This window comes from Felis catus, chromosome D2, assembly GCF_018350175.1.
Source record: "Felis catus isolate Fca126 chromosome D2, F.catus_Fca126_mat1.0, whole genome shotgun sequence".
NCBI lineage: Eukaryota > Metazoa > Chordata > Mammalia > Carnivora > Felidae > Felis > Felis catus.
Genome location: NC_058378.1, coordinates 54386571 through 54406819, shown reverse-complemented (window position 1 = coordinate 54406819; position 20249 = coordinate 54386571). Strand labels below are relative to the sequence as shown.

At 38.0% G+C, this 20249-nt stretch overlaps 1 protein-coding gene across 11 annotated transcripts in view; it reads right to left on the bottom strand.

Moving 5' to 3' along the window:
• Positions 1-20249, bottom strand: part of TBC1D12 (TBC1 domain family member 12) — a 138072-nt gene that overhangs the window by 48938 nt on the left and 68885 nt on the right. For 10 of the 11 annotated variants that reach the window (XM_045040434.1, XM_045040431.1, XM_045040432.1 and 7 more), the window contains one exon: positions 4599-4714. In XM_045040434.1, coding sequence (XP_044896369.1) covers positions 4599-4714 — 116 coding nt within the window. Of the gene's footprint in view, positions 1-2736; positions 2954-4598; positions 4715-20249 lie in introns of those variants that run through there. The other variant, XM_045040435.1, reaches the window with a different exon arrangement.

The following is a 20249-nucleotide window of genomic DNA, read 5'->3' as shown; positions in this document are numbered from 1 at the left end:
TTTACTATTGTCCCTTAGAAAAATGTCAATTAGTTAGGTGGTCAAGAGAAGAAACCATTAATGAATATCTAAGATAGTGGATCATGCTAAAAAACATGGTAAGAACATTTGCTGCTTTTCAAAGCTATCACATAAAAACCTATATCAAAAAAAATTTTTTTTGATGTTTATTTATTTTTGAGACAGAGAATGTGAAAAAGCAGGGGAAGAGCAAAAAGAGGGAGACACAGGATGGGAAGCTGGCTCCACACAGACAGCAGACAGCCTCATGGGGGGGTTCAAACTCAAGAACTGTAAGATCATGACCTGAGTTGAAGTCAGATGCTTAACGACTGAGCCACCCAGGTGCCCTTATACTTTACTTTTTTGTCACCTTTTACTTGCACCTTTAAGAATTTCTCCACTTTGTTTGGTAGTGTGTACAGTAACTCAGCCAAGAAGCCAGAAGAGAAAGAGACGTAGCTCTATCCATTGGTGGTTTTAAAAAAAGTCCCATAAGCATCAGTGATTTAAAACATAGAAGAGTGGGGTGCCTGCGTGGCTCAGTTAAGCATCTGACTTAGGCTCAGGTCATGATCTCACGGTTCACGAGTTTGAGCCCCACGTCAGGCTCTGTGCTGACAGCTCAGAGCCTGGAGCCTGCTTCACATTCTGTGTCTCCCTCTCTCTCTCTGCCCCTCCCCTGCTCATGCTCTGTCTCTCTCTCAAAAATAAACATTAAAAAAATTTTATAAAAAAAATAGTAACATAGAAGAGGTTCCTATCAACACAGCTCATATGGATACTCTTACCTTCCTGTCCAAGGCTGGCTTTATTATGAGGTGGGTTAAGGGAGGAGTAGGCAGAGAGAAAATTCCTGTATTTGAAATCTGAGGACTTCAGATGATTAAATACTATAGCTGCTTCATACATAAAGAAGTTTCAACTATAAAAACCTACGCAGCCAATGATTCTGGATGTTTCCGCAAAATTACAGAAGCTAAGAAAAGAAAAGTGGCACCAATTCACAAATTCCCTTTGCAAGGGGAAACTCCTCCTCTCCTCCCATTATCACTGTGATCTATGAAAGAGGAAGTTTCCAACATCAATTTCATGCTGAGGGAAAACTTCTGTCCCTCTCTCCACCCCCTTGCAGATGCCACCTTAACAGAACTTGGCTGCATTCCGAAACAGAACAAAACTACAGATTACATAAGTTTCTGCTCCAAATTCTCAGCTTGTGAAGGCAAGGTTGAACTGGCTCAAATATATTTATTATATTTATATATATATATATATTTATATATATAATATTTATTGATTATATAAATTAATAATTATATTAGATAATATTATATAAATTAACAATTAAACCTGCATTGTTTATTGATTATATAAATCACTTAATTCATATAAATCACTTTCTCCCAAAGACCCCTTCAATTTTAGAAAGGTGAACAAAATTTGTAATTATATCACAGTATCTCAGGGGCACCTGGGTGGCTCAGTCAGTTAAGCATCCGACTTCACTTCAGGCCATGATCTCATGGTTTGTGAGTTCAAGCTCTGCACTGGGCTCTGGGCTGACAGCTCAGAGCCTGGAGCCTGCTTTGGATTCTGGGTCTCTCTCTCCCTCTCCCTCTCCCTCTCCCTCTCCCTCTCCCTCTCTCTCTCTCTCCCTCCCTCCCTTGCTCATGCTCTGTCTGCCTCTCAAAAATAAATAAACATGAAGCCAAAACATAAGAGACTCTTAAAAACTGAGAACTGAGGGTTGATGGGGGGTGGGAGGGAGGGGAGAGTGGGTGATGGGTACTGAGGAGGGCACCTGTTGGGATGAGCACTGGGTGTTATATGGAAACCAATTTGACAATAAATTTCATATTAAAAATAAATAAACATTAAAAAAATTTTTTTTAAATCACAGCACCTCAGAGCTGAGTGGAACAGTAGCTATCAACTTGAATGTCTGTATTACAGATGAACAAACTCACACAAATAGCATAGAAGCTGTAATATTTATAACTAATATATGAATTTCAGAGAGTAGAGTGAAAAAAATCATTTCTTTCAGTTGTTTATACATTTTTGGTACACTGAGATCCTCTTATAAATTTATTTTGTCTAGTGTACTATTTCAAGTTCCAATTTCATGGAACTCCTTATATAAGTTATAAGAAAAATTTAATATATTGAAATCACTGAAGGTTGAAGCCAAAGACTTAACTGAATGGAAAAGATAAAGCCTAGAGGCATCTGGTGGCTCAGTCGGCTAAGCGTCTGACTCGATCTTGGCTCAGGTCATGATCTCATACTTCTTGAGTTCAAGCCCTGCATCAGGCTCTGTGCTAACAGCACAGAGCTGGCTTGGGATTCAGTGTCTCCCTTTCTCTGTCCCTCCTCTGCTTGTATTCTCTCTCTAGCTCTCAAAATAAATAAATAAACTTACAAAAAAAAAAAAAAAAAGATAAATCCTAGTCCTTAAAGAATTAGGTAGGTGAGAAGTGGAAATAAGATATTTGCATCCCAAGTGAGGGCAATAAATGAGCAAAGGCATGAAGGCAGGACTTAAAGAAATAGGTTTGGTTGTAAATAAAGTGTGGTGTAAAGAAAAATATGGCCCGAACACTAGAACGGAACTTTTTGCATGGTATTTTTATGAACTTCTGGGAAGAAATGAACAGTCCTGGTAAAGAGCTTAATCCACTTTGGATGAATTTTAACAAGTTTAAGAACACTCTTCCGAATGCAGTTATCTACCTGCTCAGCGTCAAGAGTCTGAAGATCTTTAACCAGGTATTCTCTTCTTGCTTATCTGACCACTCTTTGAATTGCCTGGTTAATTCTCCTCCCTGGCAGCAAGACTGAAATGAAACTTTGACATGTTCTCATAACTGAATTTCTGAAAAACTCTTTAAAATTTTTTTAAAGTTTATTTGAGAGAGAGAAAGAGAGAGGGAGAGAATATGAGAGTGAACACACGTGGGGGAGAGGCAGGGAGAGGGAGAGAGAGAAAATCCCAAGCAGGCTCCACACTGTCAGCACAGAGCCTGATGCGGGGTTCAAACTCACGAATCACGAGATCATGACCTGAGCTGAAATCTAGAGTTTGACTCTTAACTGACTGAGCCACCCAGGCAACCCTTAATTTTTTTTAAAGTAGGCTCCACACCCAACATGGGGCTAGAACTCATGACCCTAAGATCAAGAGTAGGATACTCCTCTTACTGAGCCAGTCAGGTGCCGCTAAAAAGCTTTTTTTTTTTAAACCAATGGAAAAATGAAATATGAACATATTCAGCAAATCCTTAAAAAGGAGTGTCATGATCACACTTTCTTTAGTATGAAGGAATGTAACAAGAATAAAAAAAAAAAATAATGTACTTACATCCAACCTTTCTTCTCTCAGAATGTCTAAAAAATATTCAATTCAACCTCTGCCTGTTTGGCCCCAGATTCTTTTATTATGCTTCCCATGATAATGGGTGGAAAAAGGTGCAGATTAGGAAAATGACAAGACAGGTTAGGAATTTTTTACACTGGAAGGAAAGAGAAGTCTAGAAGAAAAAGAGTAGATCCAGAGAGCCCAAGAAGGGGGAAGAAGTGAAGAACCAAGGGGTCTTGCTTTAGGGAAGGTGTGTTTTGTATGATAACAAATCAGAGACAGTGTTTTAAAGAACAGCAGCTTTGTGGAAGGCTGAGATGGGAAGGGCAGAAAAAGGGAAGGGAAGAACTTAAATTGGTTTTGTTGGGTATTTCTATTCTTTGGGGCGCCTGGGTGGCTCAGTCAGTTGAGCATATGAGTTCAGCTCAGGTCATGATCTCATTGCTCGTGCATTTGAGCCCCGCATGGAGCCTGCTCCTATCAGTGCAGAGCCCACTTTGGATCTTCTGTCCCCCTCTCTCTGCCCCTTACCCACTTGAGCTGTCTCTTTCTCAAAAACAAAATAATAAAAAATAACATATTCTTCTTTTTAAAGCTTTTCTTTATTTTGAGAGAGAGCAAGAGAAGGTGCACGCGTGCACAGAGGAGGGGTTGAAGGGGGGACAGAGAGAATCCCAAGCAGGCTCCACGCTATCAGCACAAAGCTTGATGAGAGGCTCGATCCCATGAACTGCAAGATCATGACCTGAGCTGAAATCAAGAGTCGGACGTTTAACCAAGTGAGCCACCCAGGCGCTTCAAGAATATATTCTTAATAATAGTAAACTAACTAGTTGACAAATCAGTAGTTATTATTTCAAGCTCCCAAATTTCAAAATTTGTCCAAAAGGCAAAGACCAATACATCTTAAGTACCTATTAAATGGCAAGAAAGGAAAAATAAATGCCTTATCTTGTTAAGATAAGGCAGGAGGGTTGAAGTAAGAATAGATATAAAAAGCCACCTAAGATTTATGTTTCATTCATTGGCTTAGAGATACTTCTAGAAAATATGTATAAAGTTTGCACATCAATAATATATTCTTCCTTATTAGTTTTAGGATACATGACTGAGATTTTTAAAATTTTCTTAAAGCCATTTCTGTATTCAATTCTTACATTTTGTGTGAAATAGTAAGCAAGATTAAATTGAAGTTTAAAATATAAACAGTGTGCCTGATGACCACCATAATACTTACGATGGTCGATCCTCAAGAATCAGGGCGGTGGTAGAAAGTGGTTCAAATTCAAAATTCTTACGTCTTGAAGATTGAGGTGGTGGTTTACAGGTCCTCCCTGTTCGTGCTTCATACTCCTAGAAGAGATTAAAATATACTTTATGCAGAGTCTTTTCCAATTTTCAGTTTGTATTATTAAATCTGTATCATTAAGAATGTTATACTATTGTAAAAAATATATTGAATTCATACATTAATTTGGTAAAAATATCAGGCAGACAAAAAAAAAAAAAGTCACTTTTTTCCCTGAAGCAAACTAAATCATGAGTTTATATTACATATAAAGTATCAAAGCATGTTAAGAGAGAGGGAAGATACAAATGCACTATGTTAATGAGGGAAGGCTTTAGGGTGCCTTCTATGGTATCAGCTACTCAAGTCCAGCTTTGAATAATCTACAATCAGATAAACCTACTTTCTAAACCTTCAGCCAGATCAATAATGGAAATGTTGACACAAGATATAGATAATCCTATTGTAATGCTTTGAAGATCTCTCTCAAAAGTAACACTGAACCTGTAACCAAATACTGGTTTTCAATTTCGACCTACTTTGAATCTAAATACTATAAATCTACCTACTACTCTAAATTTAAACAGCAATTTACCATCATATATTATCTAAAAATATGGCAAAAGATTGTCAAATACATAATTAAAATTAAGACACTATTATTATGGTATTTTTCTAATTCATCTGAACTGATGATCCTATCATTCAAAAAACAACTGAAATTAATTTGACATGTTCTTGGTGGACACCTTTATATTTCTACAGTTGAGCATTTTTTCATAAATGTTCACAGATTTATACTGAAATTATTTCTAGAAATTTAAGAACAATAACAAGCTTACAGGATTATAATTTCCAGAATCCACATTTTCTCCTTTCTAAAAATATAAGTAAATAAAAACAAATCGATCTAGATTTGATCATCTCCAGATAACAAATACAATTTTAATGAAATTCTCAAAGATAACACACAATTTCATGAGTAGATCTGCAAGTCTTTACTGGCAGCTACAGAAAACATTAATTTAAATGAAGAAAATGAAATGCACTTAAAGTGATCAAGTGTTTCACTTACTGCCTGTTTTCCTACCATGGCCTACAATTCTTTTTGTATTGTCTTTTCCAACTTCTATTTTCCCCTACCAAATCAAACAGTTGTAAAATAATAAACTGATGGTTCTACCTTTCTTAAAAATGTGATGGTCTTATTGAAACTTAATCTTCTAATTTGAGATATTTTTAAAAAATTTATGCTGTCTTAATCATTTTCTATAAACTCCAGTTTACGGTTACTGCCAGTGTTTATAAAGGTTTATATTATTATTTTATAATTCTTTAGTTCTGCATCTCCCCTTCCATCTAATAAATCTATGCTCTGTTAATCTGAGAGCTCCTTTGGATAATTATGCTGGATTTTTAGAGACTTCTTTCTCAAGTTATTTAACACTCTGTATGCCCTTTTTATTAACTCCCATCCCAAAGAACTGTACAGCTTTCAGAGTCAAAACGTCATTTTTCTTTTTCATAAATTTTCTTTCCTAACATCTAGGATATATATATGTAATTATGATCAATATTTTTTTATTTTAAATGTTTCTTTAAAAATCTTTTTTAATGTTGATTTTTTTTTTGAGAGAGAGAGCGTGTGCGCACCAGCAGGGGAGGGGCAGAGAGAGAGGCAGAGACAGAAAGAATCCAAAGTGGTCTCCGTGCTACCAGTGCAGAGTCCAACTCGGGGCTGGAACTCACACAAACCGTGAGATCATGACATGACCTGAAATCAAGAGTCAGATGCTTAGCAGACTGAGCCACCCAGGCGCTCCATGATCAGTGTTTCTTTATTACAAACTCAAATATAACAAATCCCCCTTACTGCTAATGTTTTTCTTATTAAAAATCATAGATGCTAGACATACATGAGGTTTCTTTAATCATTTAAATGGCACTCTGTGTTCCTACAATGTGACCTGGTCTCGTTGCCAGACAGAATACAATGAATATCATCCAATGAAGTATTTCCCAAATAAATGCTTTAAACATTTAACACATTTGATCCTTGAAATAAACCTGTGAAGCACTTAACTCACAACAGAGGAAACTAAGGCACAAAGACATACAGACTTGCTTAAGGTCATAAATGGCAGACTGCGTAGCTCCAGAGCCTGGCTTTCTAACAATCTATTACCTTACTACATTAACAGTCAAGTTGCTGTCTCTAACAATTTAAAAGAATTAGATAAAATCATTCAGTGAGAGAATAATGGGGATTTTTAAAGTGGATAGATCAAGCTGACACTGTATCACTGATTCAACTAAACATCACAAGAAGACACCAGTTGGTGTCTCCTGTTATGATGCAATATGAAATATTCTTGTCAAAAGAAAAATCAAAGTTTAATATTATTAAGCCTCTAGAATTGTGCTCTCCAATATGGTAGTCAAAAGAAGTGATAATTGGGGTGCTTGGGTGGCTGAGTCAGTTGAATATCCGACTTCAGCTCAGGTCATGATCTCACGGTTCGTGGGTTCCAGTCCCACACTGGGCTCGCTGCTGTCAGTGAAGAGCCCGCTTTGAATCTCCTGTCCCCCACATCTATGCTCCTCCCCAGCTCTTTCTCTCTCTCTCTCAAAAATAAATTTAAAAATTTTTTAAAAAAGAAGTGATAACCAACTATGTCACATATGCTTAAATATACACTAAAAAAACATCAAGGGATCTGAACTATGAGGAGGTTCTCCTATGGAGGACGGGACTAGGAATGAAGGAGATTTGTTTTACTTTAACATATCCAGTATTATCTGAATTTTCTTACAAGAAGAAATAAAGTATTTCGTAAGAGAGATCATTTACAGTCATGGTCGATAATGGACAAAGATTTTACTGAAGAGGTAGGATCAGAACTGGGGCAAAAATGATAGGTATTAATTCCACAGGCAGAAAGGACTGGAAAGAACAAGTCAGAGGGAAGGGGTGGGGAAGCAAAGGCATGGATCAGGGAAACACATTAATTTCACTGAATATGGAAAAGGATGAGAAATAAGGCTGGAAACATGTAGGCTAAATTATGGAATTTTCCATTCATATAAATATTTGGAATTCATAAGCAAAATGGAGAGCCACTGAAAGTCTAGATAAAGCCTACCTTCTTTCTTATTTTTTTTTAAAGTAGGCTCTATGGACAATGTGGGGCCTGAACTCAGAACCCCAAGCCCAAGAGCTGCATGCTCCACTGACTGAGGTAGTCAGGTACCCCTAAAGCCATTAAAAATTAACCGAATAAGTACACATTTAATATAAAAGGTGACACAAAAAGAGGTACCTAAATATCATTTATGTATCTACCTTACAAATGAGCTTTATACACAATTGTCATTCAAGAATTTTTCACAAGAAAGAAGTTGTAGGTCTTGCATTTCCCATCAGACATCCTTAGCATAAAAATGCTTTAAGATTCTAGAGGGTTATGAACCAAAAAACCTTAGAAACACAGTATCAATCCAGCCCTAAATTAAAACAGCATAGATTTATATACCCAAATGACTCAAATATTAATTTGAATTGAACTAAAAATGCTACTCTAATGTGATTAAAGTTACAAATTATATTAGAAACAGTAAAATATTAATAAGCATCAGTACTTTCAAAATTGATCACATGATGATATCCTTTAGTTAGGTTTTTTTTTTCCAATCACATATAACAAAAACCCAACTCAAACAGACGTAGGCAAATTTATCAGATCACAGGACTGAATATTCCACACACTTAGCTAACTTTGGTCTTTGACCAAGAGGTTCTGCCAGTCTCTCAGCCATGTCCTCTGAGTGTGGGCTTCATCGAGAGGCTGGCTTGCTGCTCACAGAAATGAATGCAGCAATGCCAGTTGTCACATCCTTATGATGTAACTTTCAAAGATCCCTCAGCTGCTCTTCTAGTAACTCTCAGAAAAGAGAACTTCCTGGAAGTTCTCAGTAAATATCTCACTCCACAAGCATCAGTGACCTGAGAAATAAACCTCATCAATGAGTCCATCAGAGCCTGTAGCTGAAGCAGATCACATGACTCTCAAGTAACTCTTGAGTCCAGGGCAGTAGGCAGTCACAGTGCTCACATGATGGAAAAGTAGTTGAAACAATATATCATGGATGGAATTCACTTTAATTCCACGTGTATCATGTCGTAAAAATTCCCCATATGTTTCTTCAACAAAAGTTTAATAATGAGCTAAGCACTGGTAATTTTATAGGCTATAAAGGAACTTTACAATATTAAAGAGCAACTGGAAATATCATAGTCCAAGGAAATCAGGAAATAATGCTATCTACAGTATATCCACTGTCTGAAAATACTGTTAAGACTCTGCCTCATTTTCTGTCAAAAAAAAAAAATCAGTTTTAACTGACCTATTTTATGAGTAGTTGCCAAATATAAGAAAAGAAATATTTAATATATGCAATGTATTTCTATGGGATGTTGTAATGAAGCCTATTTATTATTTTTATCATTTAATTTGTTCTTTTTCACTCAAAAAAATCTGTCCTATGCAATATGTTTAACTGCAGTAACTAGAATAGTAGGTGAACTAATGCTTAGGGCAGGCAGGCAAATATCTGTAGAATAATTTATTCTGCTACTACAAAAAATTTGCATCAGACAAGCAATAAATTCTAAGCCTGATCAAAAGATGGTACTTAATTGTTATTTCCATGAATGTAAAGTAGAAAAACTGTCTTACAATTCCAAGGTATGGAGATACTCTATACACATAAAGAGAAAAGATGTTTTTCCACAAAATAATCTCTCAGAAAACAGGTAGCATATTTGCTAATAAACATCTCTCATATTATAGGTGCTTTCTATTAATTTTGAACAGCAAAGTACAATTTGGAGAAGACACATTATCCTGAAGTTACCTCAATCAATGCTAATCTGGAAGGTCACTTGTTGATTAGCGAGTTTTGTTGTTTGCTTAACTGGAGTAGAAGAAACTGAAAGTAAAGTAAGGATTTCTGGAGGTATAACCATCCAACTGCAAACTACCGTAAAGAGCCTTTAAACATAACCTTAAAAAGCAACATACTAAGAGACTTTGTTGCAGAGATGATAATTTTATAGCTATGGAACAAATAAAAGAAAAAATGTAATGCATTTGGAAATTTAAGACTTGACACAAAATTTCTCGTAAGAAGATAATACATAGAATCAAAAAGCACTGTATCTTCTATACCTTGAACAAGAGTGAAAGTAATGTGCTCTGGGGTTAGAGACTTCAAAACTGGTCACAGTGATGCTGAACATATTGATGTCAAAGATGTATACAACAGTTTTGAATAAAAAAGCACTATTTCTTTCTTTTAAGTTTGAGAGAAAGAGAGCATGTGCGTGCAGGAGGAGGAGAGAGCAAATCCGTGGTGACAATAAAGAATGCCGGGCTCAGTCTCACAAACCAGGAGCTCATGACCTGAGCTGAAACCAAAGTCACATGCTTAACCAACTGAGCCACCAGGTAACCCCAAAGCACTATTTCTTAATACATTATTTTATATACTATGTGATTTGAATATGTAATTAGAAATTTAAATAAGCATTTTACTTACATCTATATTCCTAGAAATTATACACACATACCAACACACATGTTGGCCAATTCTTCAGAAACATAGGTAGATTCCCCTTTGGTGGACTAGGTAATTCATACCAACTTTCTTGGTGAAAACAACCTTTGTGACAATCCCTGACAAAGGGGAAATAAGGCAAGCTTAATGATCACCCCATTGTGCCTGAAGGCTATTCTGGACATCAATACAGAAAGGGAAAATTCAAACAAAAACTGGCTGTTAGTTTAGAACAGCTGAAGGAGGCCAAAGTTTATGTGCCAGAGTAACAGAAAAGAAAACACTCCACTGAGAAAGAACTCTAGGAATCTGTATAGGAGTCCTGTTGAGTCTTCACCTGAATACTAACCTGTACATATGGTAAGGCCAAACACAAGTCTGGGAAAAAAACAACTATTGGGGAAAGAACAATTACCTGGGAACAGTAAGCAAAACAGTCCCCCAGAGCTCATTCAGGGATGAGAAGTATTGATATTCCCACCAACCAAAATGTAAAGTCATCACTGAATACACAGGCCATTTAGGAGAGACCTAAATATTCACACCCATCTGAAACTATGCAAGTCAGAAGAGAATGGACAAATCTTTAAATGCTGAAAGAAAAAAAATAATAAAACAACGGGGGGGGGGGGGGGTGTGTGTGTGGTGAACTGTGCTGACTTAGAATTCTATACCAAGAGAAAAGATCTTTCAAAAATGAAAGTGTAGCATAGGGTGCCCAGCAGGCTCAGCTGGTAGAGCATGTGACTCTTATTCTTGGTGTCCTGAGTTCAAGCCCCACACTGGGCAGAGTTTACTTAAAAAAAAGAGAGAGAGAGAGAGAGAGAGAGAGCGCACGCGCGCGCGAGCGCGCATATTAACATTGTTTTCAAACAAACAAAACCCCAGAATCTGAGGTCAGTAGACCTGAACTAGAAGATATTTTAAAGGGCATTTTTCAGGGGTGCCTGGGTGGTGACTTAGTGGGTTAAACATCCAACTCTTGGTTTTGCCTTAGGTCATGATCTCACGATTATGGAATCAAGCCCCAAGTTGGGCTCCACGCTGACAATGCAGGAGCCTGCTTGGGGTTCTCGCTCTCCCTCTCTCTCTGTCCCTCCCCTGCTCATGCTCTCTTGCTCTCTCTCAAAATAAACAAACATTTAAAAAATTTTTTTAATGTTTATTTATTTTTGAAGGAAAGAGAGACAAAGCTTGAGCACGGAAGGGGCAGAGAGAGAGGGAGACACAGAATCCAAAGCAGGCTCCAGGCTCTGAGCTGTCAGCACAGAGGCTGACGTGGGGCTTGAACTCACAAACCGTGAGATCATGACCTGAGCTGAAGCTGGATGCCTAACTGACTGAGCCACCCAGGCGTCCCTAACATTTTTTTTAAAAAGGGGGAAAGAATATATCATATGAAAAGATGAGTTTACACAAAGAAATGAAAAGCACCAAAATAGTAAATATGGAAAAATATAAGACATTTTGGAAGACATGAAGAATTTAAAAATGTTAAAGGATATATGACTACTTAGAGCAAAAATATTATCAATTTATTAAGGGGTTTACAGCAGAAAAATCAGAAGGGAAAGAATGGCAATATACTGTTATTACATTGTATTCAAATTGAGGGTAGATTGTGATAAAGTATCACAAACCCAACTTCATCAGTTCTCAACAATGTCCCGGAGATGCTTCCACGGAGTCTGTAAAGTCAAATCTGTATTCTTAATGGTTTGTCAATGTATTAACATGAGCTCTGATGGTGCTAAAGCAATGTTAAATATAACTAGCACAAATCAAGGCAATGGCACGAAACTGTACTACTAATCACTGTATTCTTTGTGGCACGCACTCAAAGTTAAAAAACTAAAGAGGAATAGAGTAGGTCTGGCCAGTTTAAGAATGTCTATGATTAAATAGTAAATATCACTTATTATAGGTCAAGATTTAATATAATTAATATCGCTTTAATATTCTATGTGATAAAAGGAGACATATACATAAGGAACTTCTGCTACACACGAAGTACAATGGTTGTCTAGAGAAAAAGCATTTGTCCAGTTATTTGAGTGACAAACTGGACAAACCTCTTTTATTATGGGCACTATTTTTAATTAAAAGAAAAACTGATAGCAAGTATAGTTATTCAGAATTGAGTATCTGGTAGATATTTCCTCAAATTTGTATAAAGTAGGCACTTCATCTCCATGGTATTCCTCCAAAACAAACAAACAAACAAAAAACAACCCCAGTCAAGTCATGGGGAAATCATCAAACAAACCCAAACTGTAGACGTGACATAATAAACACATATATTTGGTCTGTTTCCTGGCACACAGCTCCTAAAGCCCTTGAAATCTCCTAAACAAGTGGCTTTTAGTATGCTAATGAGGTGATAGCTGAAGTCTCCTGGATATCTTCAGGATCAGGGCTGGTTGTCAGGGAGACCAAGTACTGACAGGTTAGAACTTTCAGCCCCCTCCCCACCGCCCCCCCCCCCACCCCCCATCTCTGGAGAGGGGAGAGGTGCTGGAGATTGAGTCAATCACTAATGACCAATGATTCAATCCATTATGCCTACACAATGAAGACTCCCCCCAAAACTCTAACAAACGGCTCAGAGTACTTCTGTGTTAGTGAACATATGGGCATGTGGGAAGTGATGCACCTGGAGAGGCCATGGATGCTCCATGCCCCTTCCATATACCTTGCTCTATGTATCTCTTTCATATGATTATTCATGAGTTGTATCCTTTTATAATAAACTGGCAATCTTAGTAAGTAATCTGTTTTCCTGAGTTCTGTGAGTCATTCTAGCAAATTATCAAACCCAAGGAAGGAATTCTGGGAGTCTGCAATTTATAGTTGTTTGGTCAGAAGTACTAGAAGCCTAACTTGCAACTGGTTTCAGAACTGGGAGGCAGTCGGGATGCCTGGGTGGCTCGGTCAATTAAGCATCTGACTTCGACTCAGGTCATGATCTCAAGGTTCGTGAGTTTCAGCCCTACACTGATAGAGAAAAATCTGTTGTAAGATGGCTGACAAGACTGATAGGGGAATTCCAGTCCCTGCCTGAATACTCCCCTTCCGGGTTTTCCTTCCTTCCTTCCTTCCTTCCTTCCTTCCTTCCTTCCTTCCTTCCTTCCTCCCTCCCTCCCTCCCTCCCTTCCTTCCTCCCTCCCTCCCTTCCCTCCTTCCCTCCCTCCCTCCCTCCCTCCCTTCCTTCCTTCCCTCCCTCCCTTCCTTCCTTTCTTTTTTTTTTTTTTCAACGTTTATTTATTTTTGAGACAGAGAGAGACAGAGCATGAACGGGGGAGGGGCAGAGAGAGAGGGAGACACAGAATCGGAAACAGGCTCCAGGCTCTGAGCCATCAGCCCAGAGCCCGACGCGGGGCTCGAACTCACGGACCGCGAGATCGTGACCTGGCTGAAGTCGGACGCTTAACCGACTGCGCCACCCAGGCGCCCCCCGGGTTTTTCTTACTACTGGGTTTTTCTTCCCACCCTGCTTGCCAGGCTAGAACAGACTATAAATTGTCCCCTCTGCTTATGATCGAGGCTCAGACCTCTGGAGAGTAATCTCCTCTGAGCCCACCGGTATAAAATAAAGCTCCTGCCTTCCAAGATCTCCAAGTGTCTCTTGGTTCTTCTGCTTGGTGATCCAGACCAGTTTCTGTAACATGTCAGGCTCTGTGCTGTCAGCTCAGAGCCTGGAGCCTGCTTCAGATTCTGTATTTCCCTCTCTGTCCCGTTCCCCCTCCCCCCTCCCCCCAACTCCGGCTGTCTGTCTCTCTCTCAAAAATAAACATTAAAAAAAATTTTCAAAAGGGGCACCTGGGTGGCTCAGTCAGTTGAGCATCCAACTTCAGCTCAGGTTATGATCTCACCACCTGTGAGTTCAAGTCCTGCGTCAGGCTCTATGCTGACAGCTCAGAGCCTGGAGCCTGCTTCAGATTCTGTGTCTGTCTCTGCCCCTCTCCCACTCACACTCTGTCTCTCTCTCTCTCTCTCTCTCTCTCTCTCTCTCTCTCTCTAAAATAAATGAAAACATTAAAAAAATTTTAATTAAAAAAAAAGTGAGAGGCTGTCTTGTAGGGCTGAGCTCTTAACCTGTGGAATCTGACCCTCACTCCAGGTAAATAGTGTCAGAATTGAACTGAATTGTAAGACACCCAGCCGGCATCAAAAAATTGGTCAGAATAGGGGAAAAATCCTACACAGTTGGTGTCAGAAATACTGAGGGTAGAGAAAAAATAGTGGAGTTTTTCTTTTAGCAACATACATGAAAATATCTGACCTTCTCAAAAGCGTCAAGGGCATAAAAACAAGGAAAGATTGAGAAACTGTCAAAGGGCAAAAGGCATAGAAACGTTATAACAAAATACAATGTAGTATTCTGAATTGGATCCTGAAACAGTAAAAGGATATAAGTAGAAAAACTGGTGAAATCCAAATGAAGTCTGGAGTTTAGTTAACAACAGTATACCAATGTTAGTTTCTTAGTTTTGACAAAAGTCCAGAATAATGCAAGTAATATTAGCATTAATGAAAAATTAATGACTGTATAGGAATTCTCTGTACTTTCTTCTCAACCTTCTATAAATCTAAAGCAATTCCGACATAAAAGTTTATTAAAACAAAGGATAAAGTGATCTAGTGATTTCAAGGAAAGCAACTGAAAGTAATTATTGCCAACAATATAAGTCAACCTTTCAAGTCAAACTAAAATTCTGCAAAACCTGTAAATGCCACCATCTGTTTGACAAGTTTCCAATAAAATTTTCAGATGAAATCGGTGGTGATATTACTGTAATTGTTAAAAACTGTATAAGAAAATGTTACAACATTGAAATGATCTGCAATATAATAAACCAGTATCTTCCAAATGATCAATGTGTGATATTATGAAACCACACACAGAGAAAAAACATCCAAAGTGCAAGAGAGACCAATGGATTTTAAAGTAACAGAGTTATAAAGTTTCAGGTTCCACAATATAACTTACCTTTAAGAAACTACCACTTGGTGAGTCTGAATGTACCAAAGAATATCCACAATTATCTGAAAAGGCTATTAAAACGCTCCTCCCTTTACAGTTGTTAAAAAGAAAACCACAGGCCCAAAATGGAGTCACTTAGGCCACTCAATGACTTGACCTAACCTGACTACCGTTTCCACCTGCCCCAGAAGCTTAGTATAATTGGTCAGGAATTTTCTGCTCAGCACCAGAGAGGTAATCTGTCACACGGGCCCTCACCATTCCCCTAAAGGAAGATGAAGTAATCCGCATGATAAGACCCCTTAAGGGGTCTTCCCTAAAGAAAGGCAACCAGGCCTACAACAATCCTTTCTTTTCTTTTGCTAATAACGTCTTGACCCACTACTCTCTTTCCTATAAAAACCCTCCATTTTCATACAACTCCTCAGAGTTCCCCTCTACTTGCTGAATGGGATGCTATTCAATTCATAAATCACTTAAATAAAGCCAATTAGATCGGCTGAATTTTGTTTTTTAACACTGTCTCATTATCTGTTTGAAGCCAGATTCCTTCACAGATGTAATCTAAAATAACATATAGCAAGAAATTGAAAGCAGCCAGCCTTCTTTATTAAACCAGACTTCGAAGAGATATGAAAAAAATGTAAAATAATGTCACTCTTCCCACTAGTTTTAACATACTTGTAAAACAGAGTTACCATGTTACTTACACTACCATGTAATAACTTTATTATCATTATTTTAAATGAATAAATACTTCATTTCAGTTTTAATTTTGGGTATAAGAACTGATAATCACCTGAAGTAAAAAGTCTTTGAGGTCTTACTAATAACTACAAATCCAAAGGAGTTGTGAAATTAAAACATTTGAGAACTGTCAAGTCAACCACTGAAAATCTGAAACAAAAGTATATGTAACAAACTAATGGAAAGAAAATGGAGTACTAAAAATACTCACTTAATCCAAAAGAAGGCAGGAAAAAAAGAAAAAAAGAAACAAAGACCAGATGGAACAATTTGAAAAGAAATATCAAAATGGTAAATTCAAAAAAGAGTCACATCGATAACGACATTAAATGACACTCATTTATAAAAAGCAAAACTTACCAGACAGTATACAAAAGATTTAAATATATGTTATATAAGAAACCCACTTTAAATATAAAGATCAATAAAAAGAAAAAGGATAGAAAAACAAATATCATGCAAACACTAACTGAAAGCAAGCTGCAGTGGCCAAAGTCAGACAAATATTTAATAGGTTGATTCATCAAGAAGACAAAAACAAAGCTTCAAAACACATGGAGCAAAAGGAGAAACAGAGAAGTAGATTATGGTGGAGATTTTATTACTACTGTCTCAGTAATTCATAGAACAAACAAAATCAGCAAAATTATACAGGACTCAACACTATCTTTTTTTTTTTTTTTTTTTAACGTTTATTTATTTTTGAGACAGAGAGCTACACAGCATGAACGGGGGAGGGTCAGAGAGAGAGGGAGACAGAATCTGAAGCAGGCTCCAGGCTCTGAGCTGTGGGCACAGAGCCCGACGCGGGGCTCGAACTCACAGACAGCGAAATCATGACCTGAGCTGAAGTCGGGTGCTTAACCGACTGAGCCACCCAGGCGCCCCTCAAACAACGCTATCTTCCAACATGACCTAACTGACATTTATAGAATGCTCCCCCAGCGTCTTCAGAATACATAATCTTCTCAAGTGCACAAGGAATATTCAGTAAGACAAGCTATGTCCTGGGCATAAAACAAGTCTCAGTGTGCCTAGGTGGCTCAGTCGGGTTGAGTGTCCGACTTCGGCTCAGGTCATGATCTCATGGTTTGCGGTTTCAAGCGCCGCATCGGGCTCTGTGCTGACAGCTCAGAGCCTGGAGTCTGCTTCGGATTCTGTGTCTCCTTCTCTGCCCCTCCCCCACTCATACTCTGTCTCTCAAAAATAAACATTGGGGGAAAAAAGTAAAAAACAAAACAAAACAAGTCTCTAATTGAAAAGGACTGTAATTGCATAATGTATATTTTATGACCATAATGGAATTAAATTAAAAATCATTTATAGACACTTTTCTGGCAAATTCTGAAAAACCTGAAAATTAAAAAAAACACTTCTAAATAATCATTAGTAAAATAAATAACAGAAAGAGAAAACATTTTAAATGGAATGAAAAATGAAAATAATGAAACCTGTGGAACACAGTTAAAGCAAGGCTAGAATAAAATTTATAGCTTCATACACTTACATTAAAAGGATGAAAGCCCTAAAATCAATGATCCATCTTAAAAAAACTAGAGAAAAAGAACTCTAAAGCAAGAGCAAAAAAGTAAACAATGAACAACAGAAATAAATGAAATAAAAAACAGAAAGAAGAGGTAAAAATCTATGAAACTAAAGGTATTTATTTTCTTTTATTTTAGAGCATGTATGAGCGGGGAGCCGGGGAGGGGGCAGAGGGAGACAGAGGGAATCTGAAGCAGATTCTAAGGCTCAGCGTGCAGCCCAATGTGCAGCCCAATGAGGGGCTGGACCCCACGACCCTGAGATCATGATATGAGCCAAAATCAAGAGTCAGACACTCCACCGAGCCACCCAGGTGCCTCATTGCTGATTTTTTAAAGTAAATAACTTTATTTTAAATAGCTCTCTCTGTCCTCCCTCATTCTCTCTCTCTTCCTCTCTCTCTCAAAATAAATAAATATACATTTTTTTAAAAAATCAGTACAATTGGAGAGCCTGGGTGGTGGCTCAGTCGGTTTAGCGTCCAACTCTTTGTTTCAACTTAGGTCATGATCTCACAGTTTCATGAGTTTGAGCCCCACATTAAACTCTGTGCTGGCAGTGCAAAGCCTGCTTGGGATTCTCTCTCTTCCTCTCTCTCTGCCTCTCCCCAGCTTGTGCTGTCTCTGTCTCAAAATAAATAAACTAAAAAAAAAAAAAAAAAAAAAAATCCACGCAATTGATAAACTTCTGGTAAAACCAGTCAAGAAAAAAGAGAAGACACAAACTACAAAAATCAGAAATGTAAGAGAGAGAATCTCTATTCATATTCATATCACATATCCAGTAAACATTAAAAGGATAAGAGAATAATATGAACAATTTTATTCCAACAAATTCAACAACAGATGAAATGTAAAAATCTCTTGAAAGACATGCACCAAAACTGATTCAAAAGGAAAAACTTCATAGCCCTATACCAATTAAAATTTATATATACATATATATATTTTAAGTTTATTTATTTAGAGAGTGTACATGCGTGCATGAGCAGCAGTGGGGCAGAGAGAGAGGGAGAGAGAATCCCAGTAGGCTCTGTCAGCGTGAAGCCTGCCCAAAATGGGGCTCATTCTCATGAACCATGAGATCATGACCTGAGCCAAAATCAAGAATGGGCCACTTAACTGACTGAGCCACCCAGGTGCCCCTATAAATTTGTATCTAAAAATTTATTCAACAACAACAAACCTTCATGTTTGGTTTATGTCAGTGGTTCTCAACTAGAGTCGACTCTGGCCCCCAGCAAACACTGGCAACATTTAGACACTTCTGGTTGCCACGACTTGGGAGGGGCGGTGGAGTGTGGCTACTGGCATCTAGTGGGTAGAGGCTGGAATGGTGGTAAATATCCTACATTACAGAGGGAAGTCCCCAGAACAATTACAAGGCCTAAAATGTCGATAGCACTGAGGTTGAGCAACTTTGCCTTTGATAATTTCACTAGCAAATTCTATCAAACATTTAAGGAAGAAATAACATCAGTTCTGCACAAATTCTTTCATAATAGGGGGGAAAATCATTCTCAACGCATTCAATGATGGCCAGCATTATCCCAAAACCAAATTCAAACAAAGGTGTTAAAAGAAAATTACAGGAGCACCTGGGGGGGCTCAGTTGGTTAAACATCTGACTTCAGCTCAGGTCATGATCTTGCAGCTCGTGGGTTGGAGCCCCACATCAGTTCTGTACTGACAGCACAGAGCCTGGAGCCCGCTTCGAATTCTAGGTCTCTCTCTCTCTGCCCCTTCCCCACTTCAGCTCTGTCTGTCTCTCTCTCTCAAAAATAAACATAAAAAAAAAAAAATTATAGACCAGTATCTCAAATGAAAATCCATAACAAAATATTAGCAAATTGACTTGTGGTTTCTGGTCCAGCATGTAAGAGGCTTAGAAGCTGCCACTCCATTCTAAAAATAAAGAAGTCAAACAAACTAAAAAAATTATTGATTTTTCTTAGAGCCATCAGAGAAGTCAGGTCACAGGGCAAAGTGTGACCAAAATATGGAGACAGATAGGTGGATATACAGAAACGTGACAGAAAACCATGAGCAAAACCCTCTGTGGGAACAAATGCCAGAGTTGGAAAACATGAACTATAATTCTGTCATTGAAAAATTCCTGGAAGCTCAATGTGGACAGGGCAAGAACTAAAACTCCAAGAGGACCCAATCTCACATACTTTTTGTGAGTTTTACCTCTAAAGGAACTCTACCAAGTCCTCACTGTCAATATCAGAGAAAAATGCCCTCAGGCTTCTAGCAGATAGCAGGGAAAAGGAACTATTCTGAAATACTCTAGAGCATCTGTTTTCCTTAACAAGGCCTGTTTTCAGGAGAAACTATCTTACCACAGCCTAACTTACCTAAGGGAAAGGAAACACCCAACTCCAGCCCACTCTGGCCATCCTCTCTCACCAGGGACAGATACTAAGCAGGGACAGATACTAAGACGTACTGGTCAAGTTCACAATCCAAAAACACACCAGATCACCAGAAGACTACTAATTAATCTTAAGAGTATAGAACTTTCCCTCCCCAAACCATATTACTATTACGTTACTAAAGGTCTATTTACTACAGTTCCTTTTACTTAGAACATTGTGTCCACTGTGCAACAAAAAATTATGAGGCAAAATAAAAGGCAAAAAAAAACAATTTAAAGAAGCTGAAGCAGCATCAGAACCAGAGTCAGATATAGCAGGAATGTTGGAG